Source organism: Phaethon lepturus, unplaced genomic scaffold (genome assembly GCF_000687285.1).
Source record: "Phaethon lepturus isolate BGI_N335 unplaced genomic scaffold, ASM68728v1 scaffold45410, whole genome shotgun sequence".
Classification (NCBI taxonomy): Eukaryota; Metazoa; Chordata; class Aves; order Phaethontiformes; family Phaethontidae; genus Phaethon; species Phaethon lepturus.
This window is the reverse complement of record NW_010510660.1, coordinates 1-25,779: the sequence shown is the minus strand read 5'-3', so window position 1 is coordinate 25,779 and position 25,779 is coordinate 1. Positions and strand designations below refer to the sequence as shown.

The following is a 25,779-nucleotide window of genomic DNA, read 5'->3' as shown; positions in this document are numbered from 1 at the left end:
TTTGGGGATGTAATGTGCATTTTGTATTAGAGTTGACTTGCTCATGCATTCTGTCAATGTGGGGGGTTTGGGCATGGGGCAGCCAAGTCAGAGCCACTGCTCCAGCAGTCTGCTCTTCACTCAGAAAACCTAGATGCACAGACAAGATCCTCAAAATCTACCAGGGCATCACTTTTCAACAGAGGAAAGAAAAGATGGGTCATCTAGGGAAGACCCAACTCTATGCTAACCTTACACAGTAATTAGAGTTAGGCTTGCTTTAGCTTAATGGTTACAAAATGCATTGGAATTGGGTGGTATTTCCTTAGAGATAAAGTATGTGGCTGTGATGGTTGCTGTTACTCTCATACTCCTGTACTGTCCTGATGCTTAGTCCTGTGGCATTTCATTATTGGGATTTGGAAATGGGGAAGCATCTGCTTCAGAGACACGTTGGAGGATGGTTTTTCCAAGGACAGGCAACTTGCTTACCTACGTGCCACTGTGTGATGAACCCAGTCAGAAGCACATGTGAGACAATAGGATTCTCACCCCTCACTTTCTTGGGCAATTGGCCGTAGTGGCTGGAAAACTAAAAAGCTTTTCCTCTATCCTTTGGTATCCCTGAATAAGTTTCTTCTCACAAAGAAACAAGTACCAATGAACCCGCTGTCTCCTTTCCCTTTCTATAATACAGCAGTAAGTATTTGCAGGATGCATATTTTGTTCTAATTCTTAATTCTCCTATCTTTTTACTCTTATTCTGAGTGATTTGTGGAGCAAAGGTTTTCATGCTTTCTATTGACCACATCTGTATTAATACCAAAACTTTTAGTTTGTGAAGAAGTGTTGGAAATGAAAGTTATTGCAAAATTTGTAACCCTGCAGGTTAATTTGCTAGATTCTGGTGTGTTTTTAAAAGCTCAACCCCTTGAAGCTGCAATTTCATCTTTAGGTAATTCTAGCAAGGAAAGATTTATAACCTCCATCTCTCATGCCTGGTCACCATATGTTGTTGCTTCAAAGAATGTTGACTTCTCTATTTTCCTCTTCATTTACTCTCTCTGCATTTTTCTCTGTGGTAAAACTGAATGAAAACAATTGGTCTACCCAAAAGAAAAAAGAACATGTAGTGTGGTGAGTTCTTCCCCATTTCATCTTTTGGTTATTTAGTCTCTAGAATCTCCAGAAAGGGGAGAAAATCTTCTAAATTTCTTCTTGCAATGTGGGTTATCTTTTCATTTGCCCCTACAAATGCTACACCTTTTTTCTTTTAGTGGTTTTGTTATATTTTGATTGTTGTGCCTATGAACCGTAACACAACCTGGCTGAGTCAAAGAAGACAGTGCTGTGTAAAATAATATGACATGAGGATTTTTGAAATATACACTGTATTTTTGAGTTTTGGATTTTTGAAATATGTGCTGCATTGAGTGAAATAACCTTAACATTGCTGGCTTAGATGGGTCAATTTATTGGTTCTAGCCGTTCTTTTCATGGTGAGCAGCAGGATCCCAGTTTTCTATGTGATTGTTTCTGTAGTAAAAACATAGTTTCCGGTTTAGCAAGCCAGCAATTTCTTCTCAGTAAAAATGTTCAATAAATAAATGTCAAAGTTTCCAGCATATCCTCGTTACTCTGCCTCACTTGTATGTAATTGAAAATGGGAAGAAGGTGCTGTTTGATTTGGCAGTCATCCAGCTCCTTTTTTTGGATAACCTAGTCTTTGGGACAAAGCTGTACATCAGGGAACAGGATTATTGCCTTATAAAATCCTGCAGCCCACTGACTATTCCTTAATTGCATATTAAAGCAATTAATAAAATTACCTGTATGAAACCAGATTACCAGATTTATTTTGGATGTGCTATCTTAACGTGGGTCATTGTTATTGGCCAATGTGGAAGAGAAGAAACTTCTTATGATTTACTATAATACGTTATACTGGTAAATTTATGTCATCAGCTTTCTGTAATAATTCTTTGGTGTAAAATGTTGAGCTAGAAATTAGAGTCTATGTGACTACAAGATTTTTGAGGTACAAAATTGACTTTTAAGTGCAGTGTAGTCTTTTCTTTATTAGTTTTGGTTATGCAAGTTGGTGGTATATCCTGCAAAAAGATAGGGAAAAGTTTTTTCATTGTTTTTATAAAGCAGATTGGAGGTACATAAAAGTTAGCCAGATTCTATAGAAAGAGGTGTTACGTAATTACCTAATGTGGATTAGCTGAATTATTTAGGAGCAGTAGCAGCTGAAGCAAGTCAAGTACCCCTTAGGTATAATTTGCATCCCTGGAAGCAGCCCTAGAAGCTTTGTGGATCAAGGTCACCTGGCTCGCCTTCAGGATAATGGACATAGAGGCCATAACTATGAGGGGGATATACTGCAGACAGGGGTTTGAAGTTATAATGGTGCAGGGGAAATGATTCACTTAGAAGTCTGTACTAAAGGAACTTGGAAGCGTTTTGTTTGTGCACTCCTTGGTTACGCTTAATTTAATGGACATCTCCTCTCAGTTGTCTAAGGAAGTTGTTGGGTAGTGTAGCATGTGGGATAAAATCAAACAACAAAACCCATGGATAGCACAAGTTCTATAAAGATCAGCCAGGAAGAACATGTGATATGCAGTGTTTTCGCCTCTTGACAATGAAAGTGTTAAAGACTATCATGAACGTAAAGAAGTTCTTTAGTGCAACAGTTAGTCCACAACCTTGGTAATGGACCAACTGGCAATTGTGAATAGCCAGCATTTCATAAGAACACCCATAAATAGCACTGGGACATATTCAGCATTTCTGCTGACAGAACTGGAGGGGATTAGGCTATTTCCATTTCTGGATCAGGCAGTCTCTGGTGTAATTTTGTACCACTTATTTCAATGGACGTGCTTCAGTTGATGATCTGATCCTCTATTCCTCTTCCAAAGCATTACCTGTCAGGTCATGGATTGAAATTAACACAAGCATCTTGTTGATTTCCATATTTTCAAAAGCAAGAACAGAGTGAAAGATCAGGGAGGGGATAGTTTTTTTCCTTAGAAATGGTAATAACTTGGGAAATGAAAAGAGGAAATAAAATGACTTCTCCCTGTTGAGTTAGGGAATGTTGCCTTCCCTCATCTCATTAAAAATTTAAAGCACTCTTGTTTTGAGCAGGGTGAATTAGTAATTAAGTGCTATAATCAACTTGGGTAAACATAATATTGAAGGAGTGCAGCAAATTAATCATTTTGTTGGCTTGCCTTACCCAATTAACGCACCTTTTAGTAAAGGCCTTCCTGCCATGTTGCGATGTGGTTTTTTTCTCTGGTTCCCTTAATCAGAGGATTTTGGAAAGGCAGAGGAAGGAGATGGTTGTTCTTAGGCACCATGCTGTACACAAGGAGTGTGTTAAGGTGCTGTGATCTTGCTTTCCTTTTCTTAAAGCTCCAGTTTTGTACTTGTAGAGTTTGAGCCCAAGGTTTAGTGGAGACCATCTTTGGGCAAGGCTAGGTAACAGCTCTTACTTTCTGAGTAGTGGATTGGCTGGGTCTGCCCTCTTCATCTAAATGCTTTTTTTTTTTTTTTAATTCCTTCCTGAATTGTGTATGATCAGTCTCAATTGATGGGACATGTGCTCCACAAAAAAATGACTTTAGATTTCAATGCATAGCTTATATATCTACTGTTAGAGACAGTATTCTAATGGTGATAAGAGCTGAATCTTCACGGTCCATTCATTTGTTGTTCTCTAACTTGTGACTGGCAGCACAGCTATCAAGGGATGTCATGGACAGTTCAGGATGTGGACTCTACTGCTTGCTGAGAACCAAACTGTTTTCCGTGTAAGCAGCTAAGATGTTTGATGGCTGTGGAGTATATTTGCAGCTAACCAGCCCTGGATTCAAAGCAGTGGCTCAGCAGTAGGAGAACTCTATCCCTTTACCTCTTTCTTTAGTGTTTTGACACTGAAATACATCTTTGCCTAATTGAAAGTGTTTTTTTTTTTTTCTTGTGTAATAAAGTTAGACTCAATATGGCATGCATGAAACCACCAAGATACTGGCAATGCCTCTGGCTTTTGTATAGAGTCAGCTGCCTTCTTACCAGAAATCTTTAGAGAAATATAGATGAGAGAGAAAAATTAAAAGGCAGTGATTTGATGGCCACTGTCCAGTTCCTTGTGGCCTAGTGTTTATGGTACAAAGAGTGCCTTTTTAGTTAGCATATTTTGGCCTTACTGTCAGAAGTCTTTGCAGTAAGGGTAAAAAGCAGATGAATCACAACTACTCTTTTGCCCTAAGGATGATCCTTCTCTATTAAAGCTGAGAAATATAAATGCTTGTCTGTCTGTGCCAAGCACAGAATGAGCTTTCAATCAGTTTGAGAGTGTGATTTTTTTTTTTTTTTTTCACTTTTCAAGCCACAATAAATATACAGAAGCATTTCTACTTTCTTTCAGCTGACTTCAGTGGCTGGTATTTCCATACGGCTGGAAATCCTCTCTTGGTGGGAGTTAAATCACACATACAAGCACCACCACTTAGAGAGTCAAACAGCTGAAATGTGGCTGTAGCTGATAGCACGATGCTTTCACAAAAGTGCTAAGAAAAGTACCCTCTGCCTTGTTGCTGTTTACTGACATGTGATACTGGTTGACATCTGTTGCCCTTCTCATTTGAGGACAGTTTGCTTTACTAACTTTAACATTTCCACATTGCTATGCTGTTGAAGTGCAGATACACAAATCTCCTTGGAGTCCCCAAGGTCTTTTTATGAGAAGCAGAGCTGCCATCATTTGATATCATCCTGCTGGCTGTCTTTTATATTGGAGTTGAGAGAAATAATTCTGTTGCTGTTAAATATTCTTGGTGGAGTGCAATGTCTAATGCTATATGTTGTCATACATTTGATGTATTACCAGATCAGTACATGCTGTACAGTAGTGTTTGGTTCATTGTCACATTAGATGATTTGTAGTCATTTTATATCACTTGAAATTGTTACAGGTAAAAACTTGTCTAAGAAAATGTCAAGGTTTGTTGTAGCAGGTCATATAGCTACTGAAATGACAGATGATCCATAATCATAATGCAAAATTCTCAGTTAATGTAAATCAGTATTGCTCCAGGATTTCAGAGGAGTGACACCAGTTTACTCCAGTGCCCTGATCCAGTCAAGCACTTGGGTACATCACCTAACTTTCAAGTAGGCAGAAGCTCAGTTGAAGATAAGCAGGACTGCCCATGTGCTGAAGTACTTTACTGGATGAGAGCCCAAACAGGAATCTGACACATGGTTCACTGGTAGATGACACATCTTGAGATGATAAAGGCTATTAGAGCTCTTGCAATTGGTTCTTATTATTTCCCATTCAGAAACAAGCTGTGGATGCTATAGGTAATAGGATACAAAGGCGGTGTCTTTTGTTAAGTGCTGTCCTTTCGTGGAAACTTCACATGCTCCATTTTAAATGTCATCCAGTACACAAATGTTCAGATTTGGAATTTCTCAGTAACTCTTTAATGACAAGGAAAGGCAGCTGCAGTAAGTCAGTGTAATATATTGGCTATAACAGAACTGCCTGTTTACATTAGCCAAGTATCTGGCACAGAAGTACTGAAGTTGGAGGCAACTGTCTCAGAAATCCAATACTGAAAGATGTGGCCATATTATTTTTCTAGAAGTAGGTAGTTTAATGAAATACCACACTAATGAAATTAAATGGAAGGAAACATGGCCTTTTATTTGGGCATCAGTGGAAGGAGATGGGGCACTGCGTGTTGGGATATCAGTGCGACTTACCTGTTTATTAATTCTGTCTGAGTGGTGATAAAAATTTTATTACCTTTTGTTTACATTTATGAGGATGGACTGAAAAGTAATAAAGACTTCTCAGATGCTCAAATGACCAAAGAAGTCTATTTAATCCTCTGTCTTTATGCTGAAGGTACAGCCAGCTTTGCGCATTGGCATAGCTCCATTGACTTCACCCGAGTTCTGTATCTCCCATGCACATACTTGATTACCATATTAGAAGCAACCACATGTATGCAAATACCGTCTCTTCTGTCTGTAGGCTCAGTGTGTAGATTGTCATGTCTTTTAGCTTTTAATAAACTCACGTCAGCTGATGTTGGCAAAGAATAAGATTTAGTGTTTTGTTAATCTGCAGAAGTTGAGACTCTTGCTAAACCAATGGTATTCTTCTCATCTGTCAGTAAGCCCAAGACCTGGCAAGCAGGAGAAAAGACGCTGCCTAGAATAGTTCAGGTTCTGCTGCTGCACATTTTTGTAACAAACCATGAAATGACCATGGTGGAATTTGTCTAAGGAGATGTACAATTAGTTGATTTTTTTCAAACAGACGAAGGCTAAGATCAGCTTGTAGAAGAAGTTTAATATCACAACCTTACAGTTTTTCTAGCTGCCTGGACGTCTCTGTTCTTGAGGAAAACCATAAATATGAAGAAACCATAAATGTGTCTTTATAGTAGATAGATACTTGCTTTAAAATGTACTGTGATCCATCTCCTTCTATTTTAAGGACAGATTTTACCCACATACTCAAGAGACATAGCTGAAGTCATTTGGACCTTGGACTCCCCTTGGGTCCAGGCCATTTAAGCAGGGAAAAGTGTGATAGCAATATTTTATAGGAAGGAAGAGTACAAAGGAGGATACCACAAGATCCTTTGTAACTGTCAGCAGCCAGTAAGGTCCTTTTCAGAGCGTGTCTTGCTTAAATGATGTTCAGGATGTCAAACAAGTTACAAGTCTCTCTGCCCTCACCTCTTCAATATCGGAGCAGAACAACCTTCAAGTTGTGCACTGGAGAATTGGAAACTCAATCTGGCTACATTGTGAGATTCATTTTCCATCTGGGATTTGCACTCTTGCTATGTCAGCGGAGGGGATCAGACTGTTCTGTGGCAAAGCACAAGCATGCAGAGTCACAGCGCTAGCTGTCTGAAATGCTTGAAGTTTTTTCACAATAAATTTTTTGAAGGACATTATGATCACTTAGTCGTGGGATTTGATGCCAGTGGTTCATACCACCAGGACATACTTCTGCCACCCTATACTTGATGAAGTTTTATAACTTACATGTACTGTGTTGTCCTTTCTCCTAAAGGTGTCTAGAGGGGGTTGTTTCTCAAAATTTGCCCAATCTATATAGTTTAACAAGACTCTGTTTACTCTGCTACCTAGGTATTTCCAATACATTTCATTTTATTGTGGTTAACAGTAAAGACACTTGTCTTTATTCCCTTTCAAATAATCATGGATCTGAAATGGTAGAGGAGAGATCCCGTAACTTTTATTAGTTTTATTAGCCATAGAAGGCAGTTGCTTTATTAACATACTGGCTTTCCTTATCCTCAGAATTGGAATCCAATTCTCATTCTCCTTTATAGGTTCTTGTTTCCTTGGTTTCTTGGATATAGACAAATAACAGCCATTCCCAACCCTTGCTTTCTTTCTTGTTTTGAAGGAACTTTTCACATCCATTGTGCTTAAACATTTCTGAGGCACAGTTTGATACTAGAAATCGGGCAGTGGCATGTAGAGAGAATCCATATGAAATTGCTTCATGTCTCTGTTTTGTTTTTATTGGGACAAGTGTTCACATAATTATAAGCAAGACCATAATTGTCACCCTTGAGGGAAATCTAGGCAGAAAGGCTAACCACCAAGTGGGCATGGAAAAGCATAAGTTGCAGATTTTTGCACAAAGATACTCCTCTAGATGAGAGTTTAAAAACACTGGAAGAACACGAATAAGGAGAATCGCTGTGCCCATGCCTTGCTGTGCCTTATAAAGCCTGTATAAGCAGCGAAAGTGAGTTGGATTGTCATCTTCCACAAGTGCACTTTTCCACTAAGAGTAATTTATAAGGAATGTACTCAATGTGTAGTACTCCTAGGGGTTGCATTCACCACAGCATTACTAACCTTCAGCACATAAATATATTTTGACCCATGTGGGGCCTGTTTGTCTGAGTACCCGCTGTAAGTTGCTGTTTTCTGCACAGCTTCCAGATAGTCCTTTACCAGGTAGAAATTTTAGGGAGGAGTGTGGGTGTGGAAGCTCTAATGGGAGCACATTGTTTTGCCAAGGAACAGAGTAAAGTGATGTGGCAGTGCGCTCCTCTCTAAACAAACTGAGGAGCTGTTAGATCTCACCATGTCATTTCTTTTGGAGCTCTGGAAGCGTAGGGGACCCTCCAAGGGAAAACAGTTGGGAAAATAAATGAATTCTTAATCAATATTTTCTCCTCTGAAGAATCTCTCAACAAGAAGAGTATGTGTGGAGGGCTGTACCATCACCAAGCCCAACCTCTACCTCCCAGAATTGTGGGGTGGAGGATGAATATGTATCGCATTTGGAAGGTCCCTTCATCGCTCAGCCCTGTAACTCAGAACTGAGTTAAACACCTTGGATATATTCAGCAAAATACTGCTGAGTTTAGTAGCCTTGTGTCAAACTCCTTTTGCTTTCAGAGTGTCTGGTAAGACTTGATTTTTACCTAATTTCCCCAGGCTAGTGTCTTCCTATCTGTTGTCGTGAAATCACTCAATTCTGTTAACTTCAAGTAGTTTAGGTATTGAATCCTGTATCTTTAGACTAGACTGAGGGAAGCAGTGCTTGAGTGTCTTACAGCAGATAAATTGGATATGTGTTAGCCTCTAGGTTGGAAGCTGGCACTTAGCTTAGGTGAAAGAAATGAGTAATGGCCCTGAAGATGCTAAGCTGTTTGAAGCTCTTCTGATAAATGGGGTCTTTTTGTGATGAGCTATCGCTTTCTTTGACTGGTTGGTCTAAAAGCTTTGTATATATAAGCACATTACTCATTATTTACTGTTCATGGTTGTAAGGATGTTTAATTTTGCAATAGTCCCATCTAAGGGATGATTCTTGCATTGCATGAAAGGGAGACTAAGCAAGCTTTGCTTTTAATTTTGTTTCTATAACTTTTCCCCTGTGGAAACATTTCCTAGCCAGCATATTTGCCATAAGACACAAAATGCCAAACTTGTGGCTTTCTGGACGTGGAAGTTCCACTCATCCCAGGGGAGAACCAGAGGACTGGCATGGAAAGAATAAAAGAAACATGAGAAAGAAGATAGGTGTGGTGGAGAATGGGGCTTTTCTTTTTTGGCACTAAGTCCCCAATATCCTCACCATCTCCCTCTCCCTACTCCCACGCTGTTATTGTTTATTCTTTCCTCTTATATTCTTGCCTTCTTGTTTGTGCCTCTTTTCTGTTTAACTTTTTCCACTTTTTCTTCTTTTCTCATCTGTTGATTCTTCTGCTGTTCTCTTATTTCATCTTGTTCCTCTTCTTTTGTTCTCTCTTTCTTTCCCTGCTCCTTTATTATCTCAGTCCCTTGCCCGTGCCCTCATGTAGTAAAAACCAAAGAGGAAGGAATGGTTTGTGGCTCATTCAGTGCTGATCCCTCAGATCTACTCTGAAGGCTTGTAGGACTTCAGTGAAGCGTTGTGGGGTATCCTCTGTTTCATGGGTGCAGCATATCCACACGGCACTGGTTGGGCTGTGCCCATGTTTGTGGACCGGAAGACAAGAGATTTATGATGGCATCGATCACAGTGCTAAAATAAACTGCCCTCCCCTAGCCAAAGGAATACCGGTTTGTAAATGCCAGCGCTTTATACATAAAATGAGGGACACTGGCTAAGGAAGCCAGCTGCCTAGGTTAGCTGTTCAGGATCTGAAAATGGCAAGTCTTTAAAAGCAAAGAGCCAGAAGAAGTCATTTATATTAAAACAAACTCTGTCATGAGTCATTTGACTTCTTTTTCTCTTACACACACAGTTTATGTCTCAGGCCTTCTAAGGCCTGAGTAACATCTGATACTCTTTAGGCTGAGCTGGCTCTAATAGGAGTAGGATCCTGCTTCCAGTTACAGGGTACCATTTAGAACTCTATTTAATTTCAGTCTTGTGTTTACAGGCCATAACTATTACTTATTTGTCATATTTATGGTAATAGGAAAGATAGTTTGTCTGTGATTCAGTCCCAGCCGTGCTGTTGAATAGTTCTGTGTCCTCAGCAGCAGCAGAGAAGAAGTGGCCCGAGAGGGGCTTTTACTTTTTGCCTCATTCATTTTTCCCACGTGGCCCCAGTCATGCAGGACAGCAGGCACGAGGCGGGGTGGGGGTCCCTTGTCGTCCCTCCCAACCACTACCTCAGTCTAACGATAGCAGCAGAGCATTGCTCCACGTTCCTCACACCGTTTGCGTGAGCTGCATGTGATTTTTCTTTCCTTTTACTTTGAGATAACACCGAACTGTACGCTATCTGAAAAACCCAGCTTTGCCTTTTTTCCCCTTTTTCTTTTTTTCGTCCCCTCAGTTTACTTCATCCCTTCCTTTCTGCTCCCAGGATTTTGCGCAAAGATTTTTACCAGATGCTTCAGTTGCAAAAATAGTTAACTGCAGCTAGAAAATATGAAAAGTGCATGAATCCTTCAAGTCTTATTAACTGCTTGTGCCAAGGGCTATACAGACCTGGTAGGGGAAAGTGAAACACAGCGGAGGGTCAAAAAGCCTTTGTCCCACTCGAAAGCTTACGGGAAAGTGCTCCAACACCCCAGCCAGCTTCCCTGGGCAAGGATAACCCTCCAGGCCCGCTGCTAAAAGTGACTGCACCTTAATTAAGCAGCATGACTCTTGTTCCCCCTAGTGGCTAATTACACAGGATCTGTTTCACAGGAGCATTTCATTTAGCTGCCTTTGAACTTCCCTGCCTCATTTTCCTCCCATCCACATTTTTTGCTATGTTTTATAACTTTCTCAATTTCTCCGAATGATGCCATTTGCCATTCTTTTGCTTGTGCCTTCAGGAAGCAGGAAAACGTGCTATAGATAGATAATACCTTATATCTGCAACACAGCAATAGATTTAGGGTCAAGAGAGGTTTTTGCACATATACCACCCATGCAGGCTGGATTTTTCTGCAGCGTTAGCAGTAAGGGTTAAGGAAAAAGGGCTTTTCTTTGTTTATCAGCATCCCTGTTCCTGTTGTAACTCTTCAAGTATGAACAGATAACGAATATCCAGAAATGTTAGACACCTCAAGTCAGCAAGCTTGTTTAATGCCTTTGAGATAAGAACTGAATTGCCTGGCTTTACAGATCAAACAAATAGCATGTAAAATGTCAGGTAGTATTTCTTAGTGACAGGAGGAAGAAGGCTGCATTTGCCAGTGTAGTTCTTATTAGCAGCCTGGTAATGGGAGATACTGCATATATTGGGGAAACTCATCAGCTGTACTAGCTCGAATCTGACGTAAGCCCCTGTTCATAAGCCACTATCAAGTTCTTCTGAGTTTACCTTGGTATAAATAAAAGCAGAATTTTGCAGTGAGAAAACAATGAATGTTACCTAACTCGAGAGTTTTATTCCCAGCTTTGCCACTGACTCCGGGCAAGTTGTTTAACTTTGTTCTTCATCCAACTGATTTGTGAAGCAGATCTAGTGATGTGTAAGTACCTCGGAGGCTGGTTTTATAGTTCTATTAAAGGTGATAGAATGAAAAGTGCAAAGAAAATCTATGATGATGCTAATGGCGTTGCTCTGGTGGATTAAAATAAGTAAGAATGGAAAGGCTGGTAGACTGACAACTCTGTTGCACATAATTGGAATATACTTTGACTTCTGAATAGCAAACCAAAATCTTAGTTTAGAACTGCAACCAGTTTATTATGTGTGGTAATTTTTATTGCTATGTATATAATATGAAAGATGGCCTGTGTACTACTATGAGATGAATGTAACTGCAGTTTATATAAATGTTTAATATTTACAGCATTCATGACTTTTAAAGGTTGTCTTATACATTTACAATGAAATGCACTTCATATGCAGGATTCTTGTTTTTAAAAAATATTTGGGCAGGAATGGAAGACCATATCCTTTAAAGCACAAATTCATTCATGGTTTGTATTGGCAATTCCTTAGGAACAACAAAGGCTAATTCGAGATCAGCATTTTCATTCACAGACTTGTAGCTTTAGACATCTTATGCTGGAATTAACACGTAACTGAGAGACTGGGTGCTCTTTTTGCTCAAGTATGGAGCCTTCTAAACTGCAGTTGAAGACTCCAGCAAATTCTGGAGACTTCTGAAAATCAGATGTTATCCTTTTTTGACTGCAGTGGGATCAGGATTAGCAGAAACAACAAATGCATCTTGCATTGCTGAGCATTTTTTGATTTGCATCTGAAACTGGTTTGCGACAGGTCAGTAACCCAATGAATGTAATGTAAAACATTCAACAGGATAAGACCTCCTTGTTATAACTGTATCCTTTTTCTTGCATGTCTGGGTTGTATTTTTTTAAATTAAGTTACTGAGTTGTAGAATGGCCCACATTCCTTATAGTCCTGTAAAAGTGAAATGACTGGCAGCTTTTCAGTTGCACATGGTCCTACCGTTTGTTGGAAGAGGAGGAGGCAGGATGGGATCCTACCAAATGTTTAACGTATTATATATAGTTGAGCATGAGAAAACCGCTTCTTATCAAGCAGTTTAGCTAGATCTATTACTGATCCAGTCTGATTTTATATAGATCTACACAAATTATTCTAATACCAATAACCCAGTCAGAGCAGAACAATGGGTAAGTGACATTTAGAAAAGTTGTATAGTAAAATTAAGACTTTCATCAGATAAATGTAATTTAATTTCCCTCCCCCCGTTCTAGATTTGTCACAGCCAAAGAAATACCTTTGAACAAAAACTAGCTTTTTTTAGATTTACTGTATTAAGCAATTTCCAAAGTACAAAATTGCTGCTAATGGAAAAGCGAAACAAATCTGGGATTTTGAGCTAGTGGAGTATTCGTGCAAGTAATTAGCCTGTACAAAAGGAGCATTCATCTTGAAATGACAGATAAGTGCTAAGGACAGGATTGAAAACTGTAAATATGTTAGCACTTTAAGCGAGAGCACAGCTTCAGCACTTGTTAGACTCATCAGCTGCTGTAAACAATATGGATCTTTGAAATGATCTCTGCTGAGATCTCGGCACATCAGATAATGATATAGTTGTTCATTTTTGCTTCTTCTGTTTTGTTTTTTCTTTCAGAAAGTACTTTCTGCAAAGAATAGGCCTATGGTGCTGCCAGCACACACACTTATCTTTCTTCATGAGCAGACCCAGCGAGGGCTGCACAGTCCCTGTGGGGAGTAAAGAACAAGCCTGCAGAGCTGGGCTCTGCCTTTCCCGGTTTATGCACGAGTGAGGAACAGTATGTGCAGCTGCAGTACAGCTTTCCTCTCATGGCTGTGCCTCTACCCAAGGCTAGGAAAGGCTCTTTGAGGTCATCCAGGCTCAGTTCACAGTTAGGACACTTCTTCAAAGTATAATTTTAAAAGGCAAGCTGTTCGGGTAGCAGTTTCTCTTGTGTAGGTTTGCGAAGGGTTAACAGCGACTGAGCTGTAACAATGGAGGGTTTCATGTTGTGAAAAGTGCATACAATAGAAATTAATTTGAAACTAATAAATCCTCTTTGCAAAGGACACTATGAAATGCTTGCATACCATGATAACTCGCAAACACTCACTGACCTCGCTGAGGTTCTGAGTGGTGACCTACAAGTGAAAAGCTCTAGGAGCCATCTGAGCCTCTGCTATTCATCTCTTCTCTCAGCTTGCTGTCTTTAATAGGAATTGGCTCAATTCTTAGGATCAGCTGAATTGTGAAGCGTAAAGTGTTTTTTCTTCATTTGTGTCCCACATTGGCTAGCTTTCCCTCCTAGGTGTTTGATATTAATCTAGTGGTGGTATAGATTCCCATGGACTATATGAAAAACTGAGGTGCAGACTTGTGACTTGTCCAAGATTAAAATCCAGGAGCTGATGTATCCAACTGCTCTCCTTAGAGTCACAGAAGTTGTGCTGGGAAGAACTTTCCCCCATAAGAAATTCAGGAGCAGTGGGGGTTAGAAATTTCTCATTAAAGTGAGTGAAGGGGCAAGGTTTGCTTGGAAATGCGAGCCACAAGGTGCAGCTCACTGGGGGCTTCTTAAAAAATGGGAAATAAAGATAGGACAGCAAAGTAAAAGTAGGAATGGTGACTGGCTGGGTGTTGTAGGGTGAGAACATCCCTCTGGAGGGATTTGGTGCCGTTCGTCTTTCCTGGAGATAACAAGAAGAGCTTATAAACAAGCTTACCAACCCTCCCACCTAGCCAAAATTTGGAGGTGGGAAAGTGGAGGCTGTCTAGTGTGCTCTTCTCTGCAAGATCTCAGCTTTAAAGATAACCCCAGGGGCAGGATGGTGCTATATTAGATCTCGGGCTGTGAGCCAGCCAAACTCTGCTACCACTTGATGACTCACTCACATGCTAACTGCACTTTTAATTCTAACTGGTGTGTTTTCAGACAGAACGAGCTATTGTTTTGGGCACAGTCAACTATAAAATGTGCTCTTTTTCTATTTGCCACATGAATACAAATGCTTTCTTAGAAGGTCTCCTAATGAAAAAGATGCCTCAGATACCTTTAAAAATCGCTACTGGCAGTGCTGGGTGGCAGGTTTAGATTTGCTCATTAAAAGAGGTTATGTAATATTACTGCAATCAAAGGCTCTTTTATGGCTCTGGGGCAGGTGGGGATTAATAGCCCTTGGTTTTGGCTTTGTATAGAAAAATGTCAGGCCTGACAGATAGCTAGAGTAGTGATGAGGGTAACTTTTGACATTTACCAACAAGGATAGTTTCTTCCCAATGATTTTGTCTAAGTTGGTACCTGCAGGTTTTCCTATACAATAAATGTAATTGCAATACCCGGAGAGGTTGTGCGTGTAAAGATGTTCCTACTTGCAGAGGAGTTTTAATGCTAAAGAGAACTGTATTCACCGTTTCCCAACAGTCTCCAAGACATACAAGCCAAACTTTTTAGGAGCAAGGGGAGCAGAACACCTATTCTGACGTAACTGTAACAAGTTCCCTCATACAAATCTCTCAGAATTCTGTGTCCACAGGAATCTCGCGGTTCAGGTTGGTATTTTCACTTGCTGCTGTTGGAGCCCATTTGGCAACAGACTGGCTGTCCCATCCATCCCAGGCTTCCCAGGTTTTTAAGGAATCAAGAGCCTTCTGAACTTCATAGCAATATGTATCGAGCACTTAAAGTGCTTTTTAGGAACAGCACTCTTCTTAATTGACAGTTTTAATGGCAGAAGAGCAAATGAGAGGAGTAGCTTCTCATCCCTGGCTGCCACTGATATTCAGACCTAGAGAAGAGAGGGTGCCCCGTTTTTAACAAAATGGGACAATATCATCAGCTGATCAGTGTGCCTTGCTTCAGCTTTCACTCAGTTTAGTCACTGTAGCTTTAAATTTGGGAAAGAAAAATACTTTCTGGAAGAGTGTGGTAGAAAAGGTCGCTAACACCTTGTCTGTAGCAATCATGGCAAGGAAACCAAATGCCCTCTGCCGTAGACAGCGATCTTCTCTGTACTGTGCTTCACGAGGAAGAATGGCTATGCAGTCTAACTCCGAACAGATTTCTTGTTTCTTCTAGGTTTTACTCTCTGTGCACCGCGCGTTGGATATCTATAAAATATCAGTTTTTTCCTAAGTGATATTTTAATCTTTGTTAGCGATAGGATGTCTGCAAGGTTACCAGGAAGGCTCTCTTTTTTTAATGCAGTTTTACTCTCTGTTCTAACATCTCAACCTTCTACTGGTTTACAGTAGTGAAAGACCTTTTTTTTAAAGATCTCTGTTTTTTTTATGAGCCCCTGTCCAGGGTAATTTCCCAGATGCAGTCCAGATTGGGTAAAATGTAAGCATATTTCTGAGGTACAGGTATTTTATAGTAAACCACACATCAGATTAACTAGATAAAAAATAATCCTAAATCAAAACTCACAGCAGGGTTTTCCCTCATTAACCTTAGGTAGACACTGAAGCATGGCAAAGAATATATTTGAAAGATGAGAGGAAAAGGTAAGTCTCCTCAACCAGGGTTGGAAAGATGGAAAGAATAATTAGATGGAGAAGAGTGAAATGTCACTAATAGTTTCATTTTCTTGGTGGAGTAGCCCTAAAGCAAAGTGTAGGCGGGAGTTATTTTTATGACAAAATCCCAGCTAGATACCCCAAAAATGCTAAAACCCACCGAGTGGGGAAATGAAGAGAGAGACGTGTGCAGATTAATTAGATCGAAAAAATGTTTTGACAGCATAAGTGAACATATGGAAAGAATTGAGAGAACCTGATCCAGTTCCCCATGTGTAAATGATGCCTTAGCCATAGCTCATAAAGCAAATACAGATGCAAAAAAAAAAAAAAAGCCCCCTTTCCTATCCCCTCCCCCCAGTAAACCCCGATCCATTGCCAGATGGCAAATAAAAGTTTGAATTCAATGACTAAACACGAAGAAAGCTGTATGTTCAGTGTGAATGTGAAAAGAAATCAGCTGAATAAATCTGAATTTTGCACCTTAAAGGAAGTGGTGCAGTTCAACCAAATACTGTGTCGAGTACACGGCCGAGTGTCAGGATATCCTGTGCGGATGCAACTTCTCTGTTTTACCCTTCCCTGTCCAAATGACTCCTCCTGCTTCTGTCCAGCTCATTTCTTTTGTGGTGCAAGTTAGTCTGGAAGCACATACCTGCCCTGCCTGCCCCAAAGGTTTTACCACCGAAAATGGAGGGTAAAAGCATTAGGACAGATACTGCAAGCAGAGGGTGAGAAGGGAGCCAGAGAAGCGAAATAACTCGCTCCAGGTTGTGCAGAAGAGCAGTGCTCCCAGGCTTAGTTTACTCCATCACCACCAGCAGTGAGGAGGAGTATGGAGAGGGCTGATTTAGCTTTTAGCTATAGTGCAGTCCCCTGCCTCAGGATCTGATGTAGGAATCCGCTCACTTGACTCCCAGGTGAGCTTGCTTTCTGTTCCGCAGAGCTGCCTGTCAGCATAAGGTTTCCAAGCCTAAAAAGTGGGTTAAATTAATATATTTTCATGTGGTTTATGTGGACAAACCTTCTTAGTCTGTTGTAACAGTGATGCTGTGTGTGGTTAACGAATTTATTCCACCTCAGAAGGGGGTGAGGGAAATGTACTGTCTGTCCCCGTTGGTGGTGTAGCCAGGGCGGCATTGCCACCCAGGGCGCGGGACCGGCGAGGAGGCAGAGCGGGCTCCGGGTCGTGGAAACCAGCCCGGTGAGCAGGCTGGGCAGACCTCTGCGCTGCTGCGATGGCATCTTACCAGTATCTGTGCTAGCCATATTTAAAACTAGCTTGCGTCTTCATACACAGACCTTAGACTTCATGAATAATCTATACAAGCTCATGTCAGGGTAAGTGCAGCTAAACCGTGCCCCAGCTCTGGTGCAGACTGCTTAGATGTTGCCCACAGACTGTTGATTCATGGCACCCAGTGCCAGCAATCTGTGAAACTGAAACGGGAGCTAAACACTTGGGCTCTTTCCATTGCCCGGGTAAGCTGAAACCCCCGCTAAGCTGTCAAGTTTGCATCCAAGCAGCTTTGGGCACTAAGAGGTGCCAGCAGTGGAGCCCTCACAAAGCTAACTGCTTAATTATTTGATAGTCAAAGGCAACTTGGGGGAGTGCAGAGTCAAATCAACAACAAAACAACCTATATTTAGTAGCAGTGTGGCTGGAGCTTAGACCCAAACATAGTTTCCAGCTGATAGATGGTGTGGCAATCATAGCTGACCCTCATCCCATTCTAAATTTGGTCTGCAGAATAAGTAATTAATATCATCGCTAGCACAACAAGCCACCCTTTGCAGCAGCTGCATTGCCACTGCTGCTCCTCCTATGGCTTTGCCTGTCAGCTGGCCACGCCTGGCTGAAGCACAAGCTCTCTGCAGCACCGAGCTTTGGTCGCCACAGTCTGTCTGATGCTCAGCTCAGTGTAGTCACTGAAGCAGAGTAAAAGTAGGTGCTCTGGAAGTAGGAGTGGTACCATGGCCTTTCCTGCACTTGTCTCTACTGTGATGAGATCTCTTTTCCATTTGTTCTTGTCTCTGATACTAAGGAGTGAAACCCATGCTCCAGCAGGACAAGACAGGTCAAGTGGTAGGGACTTCAGTGAGGCACGGAGAGCTGCAGTAGGACTGAGAGCCCCATGTACCACCCACAGTACAAAATTAGGGACAAACCTAGAGTTTTGTGGACAAGCCAAAGCAAACCTGGGGGAAAACAATGGGTGCAAGTTTGTTTCAGGGACAAGTCACTGAAAATTAAAAGAGTAAATTACATGTCCCGGATAACTCGCGGAATCTGCCGCAAACTCTCTGCATCCTGATTCAGTGCTTGAACCAGAAAACTACCTTGTCACAGTACTGAGGATCCATCCAAGGCCCATCCAGTTGGCCCTGTCAACTGAAGTTGGATGGTTTAGAGGTAGAATAATGTTGGGCTGCTTCTAAGCTACCTGCCTGATTCCTCTCCACCACAGTAACAGTCCTCAACAAACAAATGCATAAAATATTCCTCTAAGACGGGCCAGGGCTGTTATCTGACATATGGATAGTAAGATTCAAAAGGCCAGTGGCTTTTCCTGGAAGACAGACTTGAACTCAAGTCCTGAGCTGGTGTCCTCCTTGCTGGACCTCCATCCTTCTGTCCTCTTCTCCTTCCTTCTCTGTAGTCTCACTGACAGACAGACAGACAGAAACCCTCTTTCTCTCTGAGGTTTGATACGAACACAGAAATCTGTGTTGGAACACAGCAAAAGGAAAATACAACCTTGTGTGAAAATTTCCACCTTTTCACTAAATGAATAAAAGCCAAATTTTCACACTTTGGTCTGAGGTGTGAAATTTTTGCTCAGCTCTAATATTTATCCATAATGTGTTTTAAAACTTGGCTCACTCCATTCAGAATACCACAGAGAATTGAGTTACAGATTTTGGGCTTTGTGCATACTGCCAAGATCTGCCCCTGTAACTCAAACAAATTTAAGAGGGGGGAAAAAAACCACTAGAAAAACATTGTATATGGTCCATCACATGCTTTCTTCATGCAGTCATATACCACTAAAAAGTAATGTACTGCTAGGGCTCTGTTACATAAATACATTCATGTAACTCCTTTAAGGAGAGATAAGATGAATTTTGCATCTCCAGGCTATTGAGTAAGCAGTCCCTAAATAAAAGCCTGTAAGAAAATAGCAGGCTTGCTTACAATTCTCAGAAAAGTTTAAAAGTATTTCTTGAACATCAGCATTTCAAGAAATCTATTTATTCCCCTTGAATCCAAATATATCTGTGACTGGACTTCTTAAAATGATGTTAGTTAGCATCTGTTAGTCTCAGCTTATGTGTGTGGAATAGCGATGAGTGAGAGAGAGGTTCTTCACTGTTGAAGAACAGTAAAAATTATTACATATAATATTTACTGTATTTGTTACAAAGACTTAGAAGTGTAAAGAAAGTCAGTCTGTTACTTCGAAGGTACTTACACCTGCTGAATTCTGCAAATCAGTACAAATCTGGTGGGGAAGAATGTTCCTGCATTTCAGTCTATTGTGAATGGGGCAACGTTTAAATTATTTTCCTCTGATGCTGGGCCTGTGACAGTAGAGCTGTACAAAACCAGCAGAGTCAAGACTGACCTGAGTCTGGGTAATGTTTTCAGGGTAATGAAGGCAAAATTTGCGTTTCAAAGCTCTGTGTGGTTCAGAAGTTGAGACTGACCTTCCGTGCGTACACTCGGGTCATTCCCAGCAGTTGTTAAGAAGCACATTTGCTGGCACAGATTTCTCACCACGTTTGGCTGCAAGAATGGCAGCGTTTGATCACTTGGCTTGTATTGCCACAATAAAAATGAATATAATTTTCTCCTTTTGCATATGTACTAAGATGAGGTGAATTAACAACTTCAGCTTGGGAAGAAGAGTAAGCCATGGATCTCATTCCAGCTTGTTCTGAGATTCCTGAATTAGTTATGTTGTAATTTATGATCCAAAACTGGTTTACGGCAGAGTTATTTTTCATCCTTCCCATCATTCGTAGGCCAGTCATTCGTGGTGCAACAGAACCATGGCTGTCACTGGAGAAGCCATAAACTAGCAGGATTCACACAGAAAACTTGCTTACTTTGCATTCGAGTACCCCTCTTGGTGTTTATATTGTCTGAGGATCCTTCCTCCAAGTAGCTGGCACGCTGTTGCTCTAAGTGGAGCGTGCCACACGTTCTGGTGAGCTTTGCTGTTTGCTTTTGTATGTGCAGGCCAAATGCTTTCAGACACTGAAGTTGTACAGTAAAACTTCAGAAGATATGTGGTTGTTTTCACTGTTAAGTTAATAACTACGCTAGTTAAAAGTCCAAACATTTCTTGGGATTATCAAAGTGAGTGAGTGGGGAGAACACAGCTGGGAAAGTGCATTTGTGCTCAAATGCCTCCTCCATTTAACTTCACATACAATTTTTAAAGTACTGAAATAAAGCAAAAGCTCAATCTTAAGGGGCTGATGTTCCCAGCTCATTAATTTCAATGAGATTTTGTTACTTCACTTCCTTACCTAAGGCTGATGTCTCTAAACCTGATTTCTCATTTGATGTGTGCTTTTAAGGGCCTACATCCCATTAATTTTCAGTATTACTCAGCCACCTAAGTTCTTGAGTCACTATTGAAAATCAGACTTAGGGACTATTCACAAGTGGTCTGATCTTCTTTGTCTCCCTCTGTAGCTCCAAGGGAGATGGGCTGCTCTCGTGGGATGAGCAGGATCATGCTGAGTGCTCTGAGAGAGCCCTTGCAGGAGCCCGTTGCCCACAACTCAGAGAAGACTGGTCTCCCCATCTCAAGCTAGCCCCTGTAAGAACCTCCTGTGGGCTCCTGAAGCCAGGCTGACATGCTTTTCCTGGTTCCTCCTGGTGTGACAGACTAGCTTGCTGCACTGCGGCTGCCACAGAGCATTAAAAGCCTTTTCCTTTCCATTATTGAAGGGACAACAGTTGAAATTTCCAGCTTTTATATGCTATGTCAAAACAGGGTTTCCCTAGGAGATAGGGTGTTCCCTGGGTTCCGAATAGGGTTTCCCTGGCAGAGCTGCTGCCTGTTGAGGCTACCCTGGTGTCTTAAACTTATCTCCCGCCCCAGATCATGCCGAAGAGCATAATTCAGCTACCAGTACCGAATGAATTTGAATGACAACTGATCTTCCCAGCAGCAACATGGCACCTTGTTCTGAAATCTTGGTGAGCCTTGTAGAACTTGGTTCCCTGGGCCTGTGCCGTCTGTCCCGGGCAGGGTAACTCCGTTTGACTAACTCTCTCCGTGGTAAGCAGAGTGTTTACTGGCTTGTAGCTGTCTCAGCTTTGACACTCTAACAAAAGGTTAGAAATCATGAATGCATCCCTTTATTCCTGCTCCACAGTGCCTCTCTTTTTTTCTGTGTAAACCCTTCACTTGCCTCTTGCCCAGCCTTTAGAAATGATGATCAAATGCGAACTTTCAGGGTTTATTTATAGCATAGCCTTTATGGAAAGAGAGAAAAGAAATGATTAAAAAGCAATTTTACAAAATATTTTGTTTTAAGAGAGAATTCATTGTGTTTAAGTCAGTGTATTCATTGTACTGTCTAGACTGGCAAACAAAGAAGATAGAGCGTCATTCAAATTAAGATTGTGAAATTCTTGGTGACTGGAATTATGGATTTGGATGTCAACCCTCAAACAAACTATTTCTGAACAGCAGTATTATCTCTTTGCTATATTTAAGGCTTTGTTGGAGACAGAACAGTGCACAAGGTTGATCAGATTCAGTAATGCGATTCTAATGTTCCTTTGTTTCCGATTTCATTGTAAATTCATATTTTCAATGTTCTGTTCCTCTTTGTCCCCAGAAAATTGTTGAAAAGGCTCTCCTCTGGGAGTAAAGTTTTTGTTCAAACTAACAATGACCAAACTGACTTTAAAAAACAAAAAAACACACAACCGAAATGCAAATGAGGGGAGGGAATTCATTTAGGATATTTTGAGCAACCTAGAATGATTGAGTTGTTCAAAATTGCTGGCTGTGTATTTTTTTAACGTGTTATTCCACATTACTCTGGTAGTTGCTGTGAAACGTTAATGCTGTGGATTCTCAAAGACCTATGTATTTTCAGTAGATTTAAAAATGCAAAAGTATTTAACCCGATAAACTGGAAAGACATGGCATCTTCCTCCTTAGCTAAATGTGGATAGATGGGTGAAGCAGCAGCAGATAAGCAGCAGCCAGGCCCTGTTGCCTAGTGTTGACCAGGGCTTGAAGGTCTGGTCTTCCTTTAGGGACCTCTCTAGCCTGTCCTGCTGGCCGTCCCACCGTAGAATTAGAGAATTATTTAGGTTGGAAGAGAAGACCCTTAAGACCATCGAGTCCAACCATAAACTCGGAGCAGCGGCTCCCTCCCTGGCTGCCCATCAGAGGATGGGGCCTCTGTGCCGGGGGTGTTAGGTTTGGGGAGACCTTGCAGGGAGCGCAGGAGGCTTTCAGCAGCCCTGCAGAGACTCGGTCTCACCCTTTGAAGACCACTGCTGCAAAGCGCTTGGTCTGAAAGCCGGAGTGCCACGGGTGGCCCGTGGGGCATTGGGTGGTGGAGCAGAGTGGTGGAGGCACAGGTGGGGAGCAAGGGGACGAGGGGAGGGAGCCGGGGCCGGGGCTGCAGCGGCCGGCAGGACAGCCATGCCCACCAAGGCTGCCCTCACACCTTCCACGCCTGGTGGAGTCGGTGCTGGTGCCTGTTCTCTCTTGAACCAGCCTGAGGAGACCTGTAGTTAGATGAGTAACAACGTAAAAATAGAAGTCATCTGAAGATAGGTTTATCTCCAAAGGCTGGCTTGTGTCCCAAAGAAGCAGTAATGCATTTTTCAGCACTGGAAGTTGTAAGAAGCCCCAGAGTAAAGCAGAACACGATTGTGTAGAATACTTAGGCAGAAGCAGAACGTGTCCTGGGACGGCGCTGTCTGTGTCCTGCCCTCTTAACGCTGCCCAGAACGGGGCAGCAGCAGGCAGGCCCTGCGTGTGCGCGGAGGGGGCAGATGGTGAAGTTTGGCCCTCCCTTTCGTTTTTGTTACACCTGAGAAAAAAGTGGATTTCTCTGAGACATTTAGACTCTTCAGATGTCTTGGTTTTATTTTTGTGCGGTATCTCCAAGGCAATTCAAAAAGAGATGTAAAGCAGGGAGCAGAAAGCAAGGTGACTCTTTCCATTAGCGAGAGTGCTTCAAGGAGCTTTGCATTTGCCTTATGTTTTTTTGTAAGACACAAAACTATCTGGAAAAGCAGTATTGATGGTGACAGAGGGAATTGTCTTTTACTTTGAGTTGTTTTTTTCTGTGTGTTTGTTCCGTTTTTTGGGTAGCCTCTAAATCCAGCTGTCCACGTAAAGGAGCTGTAAAAGATAGACTGTTGTAAACAGGAGCAATGCTTGAGCAAGTATCACCTGTTAAAGAACAGGGAATAAACGCCCGTTTCTCTTACTGGGAAAGGTACCAACCTTTCCATGCCAGTGTTTTAATCTGGCTGGTGTGGACAGTCTCTGTGCCAGCAGGCTCACATGTCCCAGAGAAAAGAACACGCTATCTCACTGGAAGTGTTATTTCAAGGGTGTTTCTTGGGGAACCAAAAGTCCAATCAACTTCTGCACGTATGAGAGAGCACAGGCACATGAGTGCGCAGCAATACTCCCTGCTGTTTTATCAGGTGGACTAACAGAGTAAATCCTGACTGCACCATCACTGACAGTGCGTTTTCCTTTGGTAGAGCCACGATTTCGTCCAGTATTAGTGGCCTGAAGTTGAGAAATGTAGAAAGTAGGTGTTCCACATTCTAGTAGCAGATGTGGACTGGCAGTATAAAAGGGCGTGTTGGTGCTGAAGGATGAAGCAAACACACCCAGACGATGCCAGGTAACACAGCAGGTTCAGCCGGGCAGGGCTGGGGACCGCCGGCTGCTCTGGCATCCCAGGCACTTTGTGCCTCGCTGAGCAAACACTGCTGTGCATGGGAGAAAGAGTATCTGCTGGCTTCACGGGCAGCCCGCTTACATCCCGGCATGATCATATTTCTTTAACACAGGGGAAATGGGAAACCAGAAGATGTAAGGTCTGCCGGTCATCTTGCTTGTCCTCAGGGCCTCCCTGCCGGTCCTTTGCCGGTGAAGCTCTGCTTACATTCCTCATCTACGTTGTAAAGTTCTAGGAGATCATCAGCTGTAAAATGCAGCTGGATTAGTGGGAAGCAAAGATTTTACTTCAGCAGATATTACAGCCTATAAAATCATCCACCCTTAAAAAAATCTAGCCATAGTATTTGACTAGATGGCTTCCAGCAGCAGCACAGGCTGACTGTTCTCCAGGGGTCATTCCGATACTCTCACAGTGCTGTGCTTTAGGCACTAACATTAAAAGAGGTTCCAGGTCCTGCTTAGGAACTATGAACGCTGCTATTTAGTCAGACACTGGTTCTTCAATCCTGATCTTTTATGTTTAACACTGTTCCATCTGAAAACTATTGCTTTAATGTTCCTTGTGAAATAACTTCCACTGAAAATAGCCTGTGCCTGCTGCCCTCCACCCTTGCCTGAGAGCTTGACCCTGCATGAACATTGGCCATTAGTGGGATTGCTTAGGAGAATCCACAGAAAATCAGAATCTCACAGAGATCAGGAGAGAAACCACATTATTTGGTCCTGTCCCTTCTGTGCAGGACTCTGTCCCTGAGCCTCTTTCTGCAGGGGATGCTGCGAGATCTCCTCATCTGACTTTGTTTTGGCCAAAAGCAGAGAAGGATCAAAGTCTGTCTCTTACCCCTTTATACTGGAATGTGAGGGCAGCTGTGGGCTCCATAACAGAACTTTGCGAGTTACCTTTAGCTTCTGGAGCGCACTTGAGCCCTCCCTTGCTGCAGGGAATTGATACTTCAAGAATAATGATTAAGGGATCTCATGTAAAGTATCATTTCATTTGAGAAGTCTCCCCTCCGGGGATGCAGTGTTTAACATTTCCTTTGGTTAGTGTAAATAATAAAAGATAAGTCTGTTGCGCCTCGGACTCCCAGTAAGAAAGAGGAACAGATTTTGGTTTACTGAGGGGTCTGCAGTACTTTGTTCTCATGACTACTATATAATGGGATTGAACATATTTTATGCCATCTGGCCTGTTCAGCCAAAACAAAATACATCAGTAATGTTCCGACTGGTTTTGAAACATCTTGTTCTTGTCAAAAAGTATTTTAAATCAAACCAGGCTTTTCCAGTTTGTGTTTGTCTTTTACTAGGAGGCCATGGCAAAAATGGGGAAAATTGGGAGAGTCGTGCAGCCTAACCATGAGCATAAAAGGTAATCCTCGTGTGTGTTCATCCGTGAGAACTGACTGAAGATGGAGTTAAGGTCTGTCTCTTTATGGAATCGTAGCACAGTTTGGGTTGGAAGGGACCTTTAAAGGCCATTAGTCCAACCCCCCTGCAGTGAGCAGGGACATCTTCAATCAGACCAGGTTGCTCAGAGCCCCGTCCAACTTGGCCTTGAGTGTTCCCAGGGATGGGGCACCTACCCCCACTCTGGGCAACCTGGGCCCGGGTTTCACCACCCTCACTGTGAAAGATGTCTTCCCGATGTCTAGTCGCAGTCTGCCCTTTTGCAGTTTAAAACCGAGCCTGCAGCTCTGCGGGGACGCAGCACTGTTTGTCCCCCAGGACGGCTGAAGGCGGGACAGGCCGCGTGTAGCCGTCAGGGGGGTGCGTAGGTCTCTGCCCGTGCCCGCGGCTCGCCACCCGCGGCGCGAGGGATGCGGTGAAGGCCCGGACGCTGCGGGAGGTCAGAGCG

At 42.2% G+C, this 25,779-nt stretch overlaps 1 protein-coding gene across 1 annotated transcript in view; it reads left to right on the top strand.

The window, feature by feature from the left end:
* FGGY (FGGY carbohydrate kinase domain containing) overlaps nucleotides 1-25,297 on the top strand; it is a gene marked incomplete at its 5' end in the record, with an annotated part of 74,867 nt that extends 49,570 nt beyond the window's left edge. The window contains one exon of the mRNA XM_010281444.1: nucleotides 25,232-25,297. Within this exon, the coding sequence (XP_010279746.1) occupies nucleotides 25,232-25,297 (66 nt within the window). The remainder of the gene's footprint in view (nucleotides 1-25,231) is intronic.
* Between the last annotated feature and the right edge of the window lie 482 nt (nucleotides 25,298-25,779).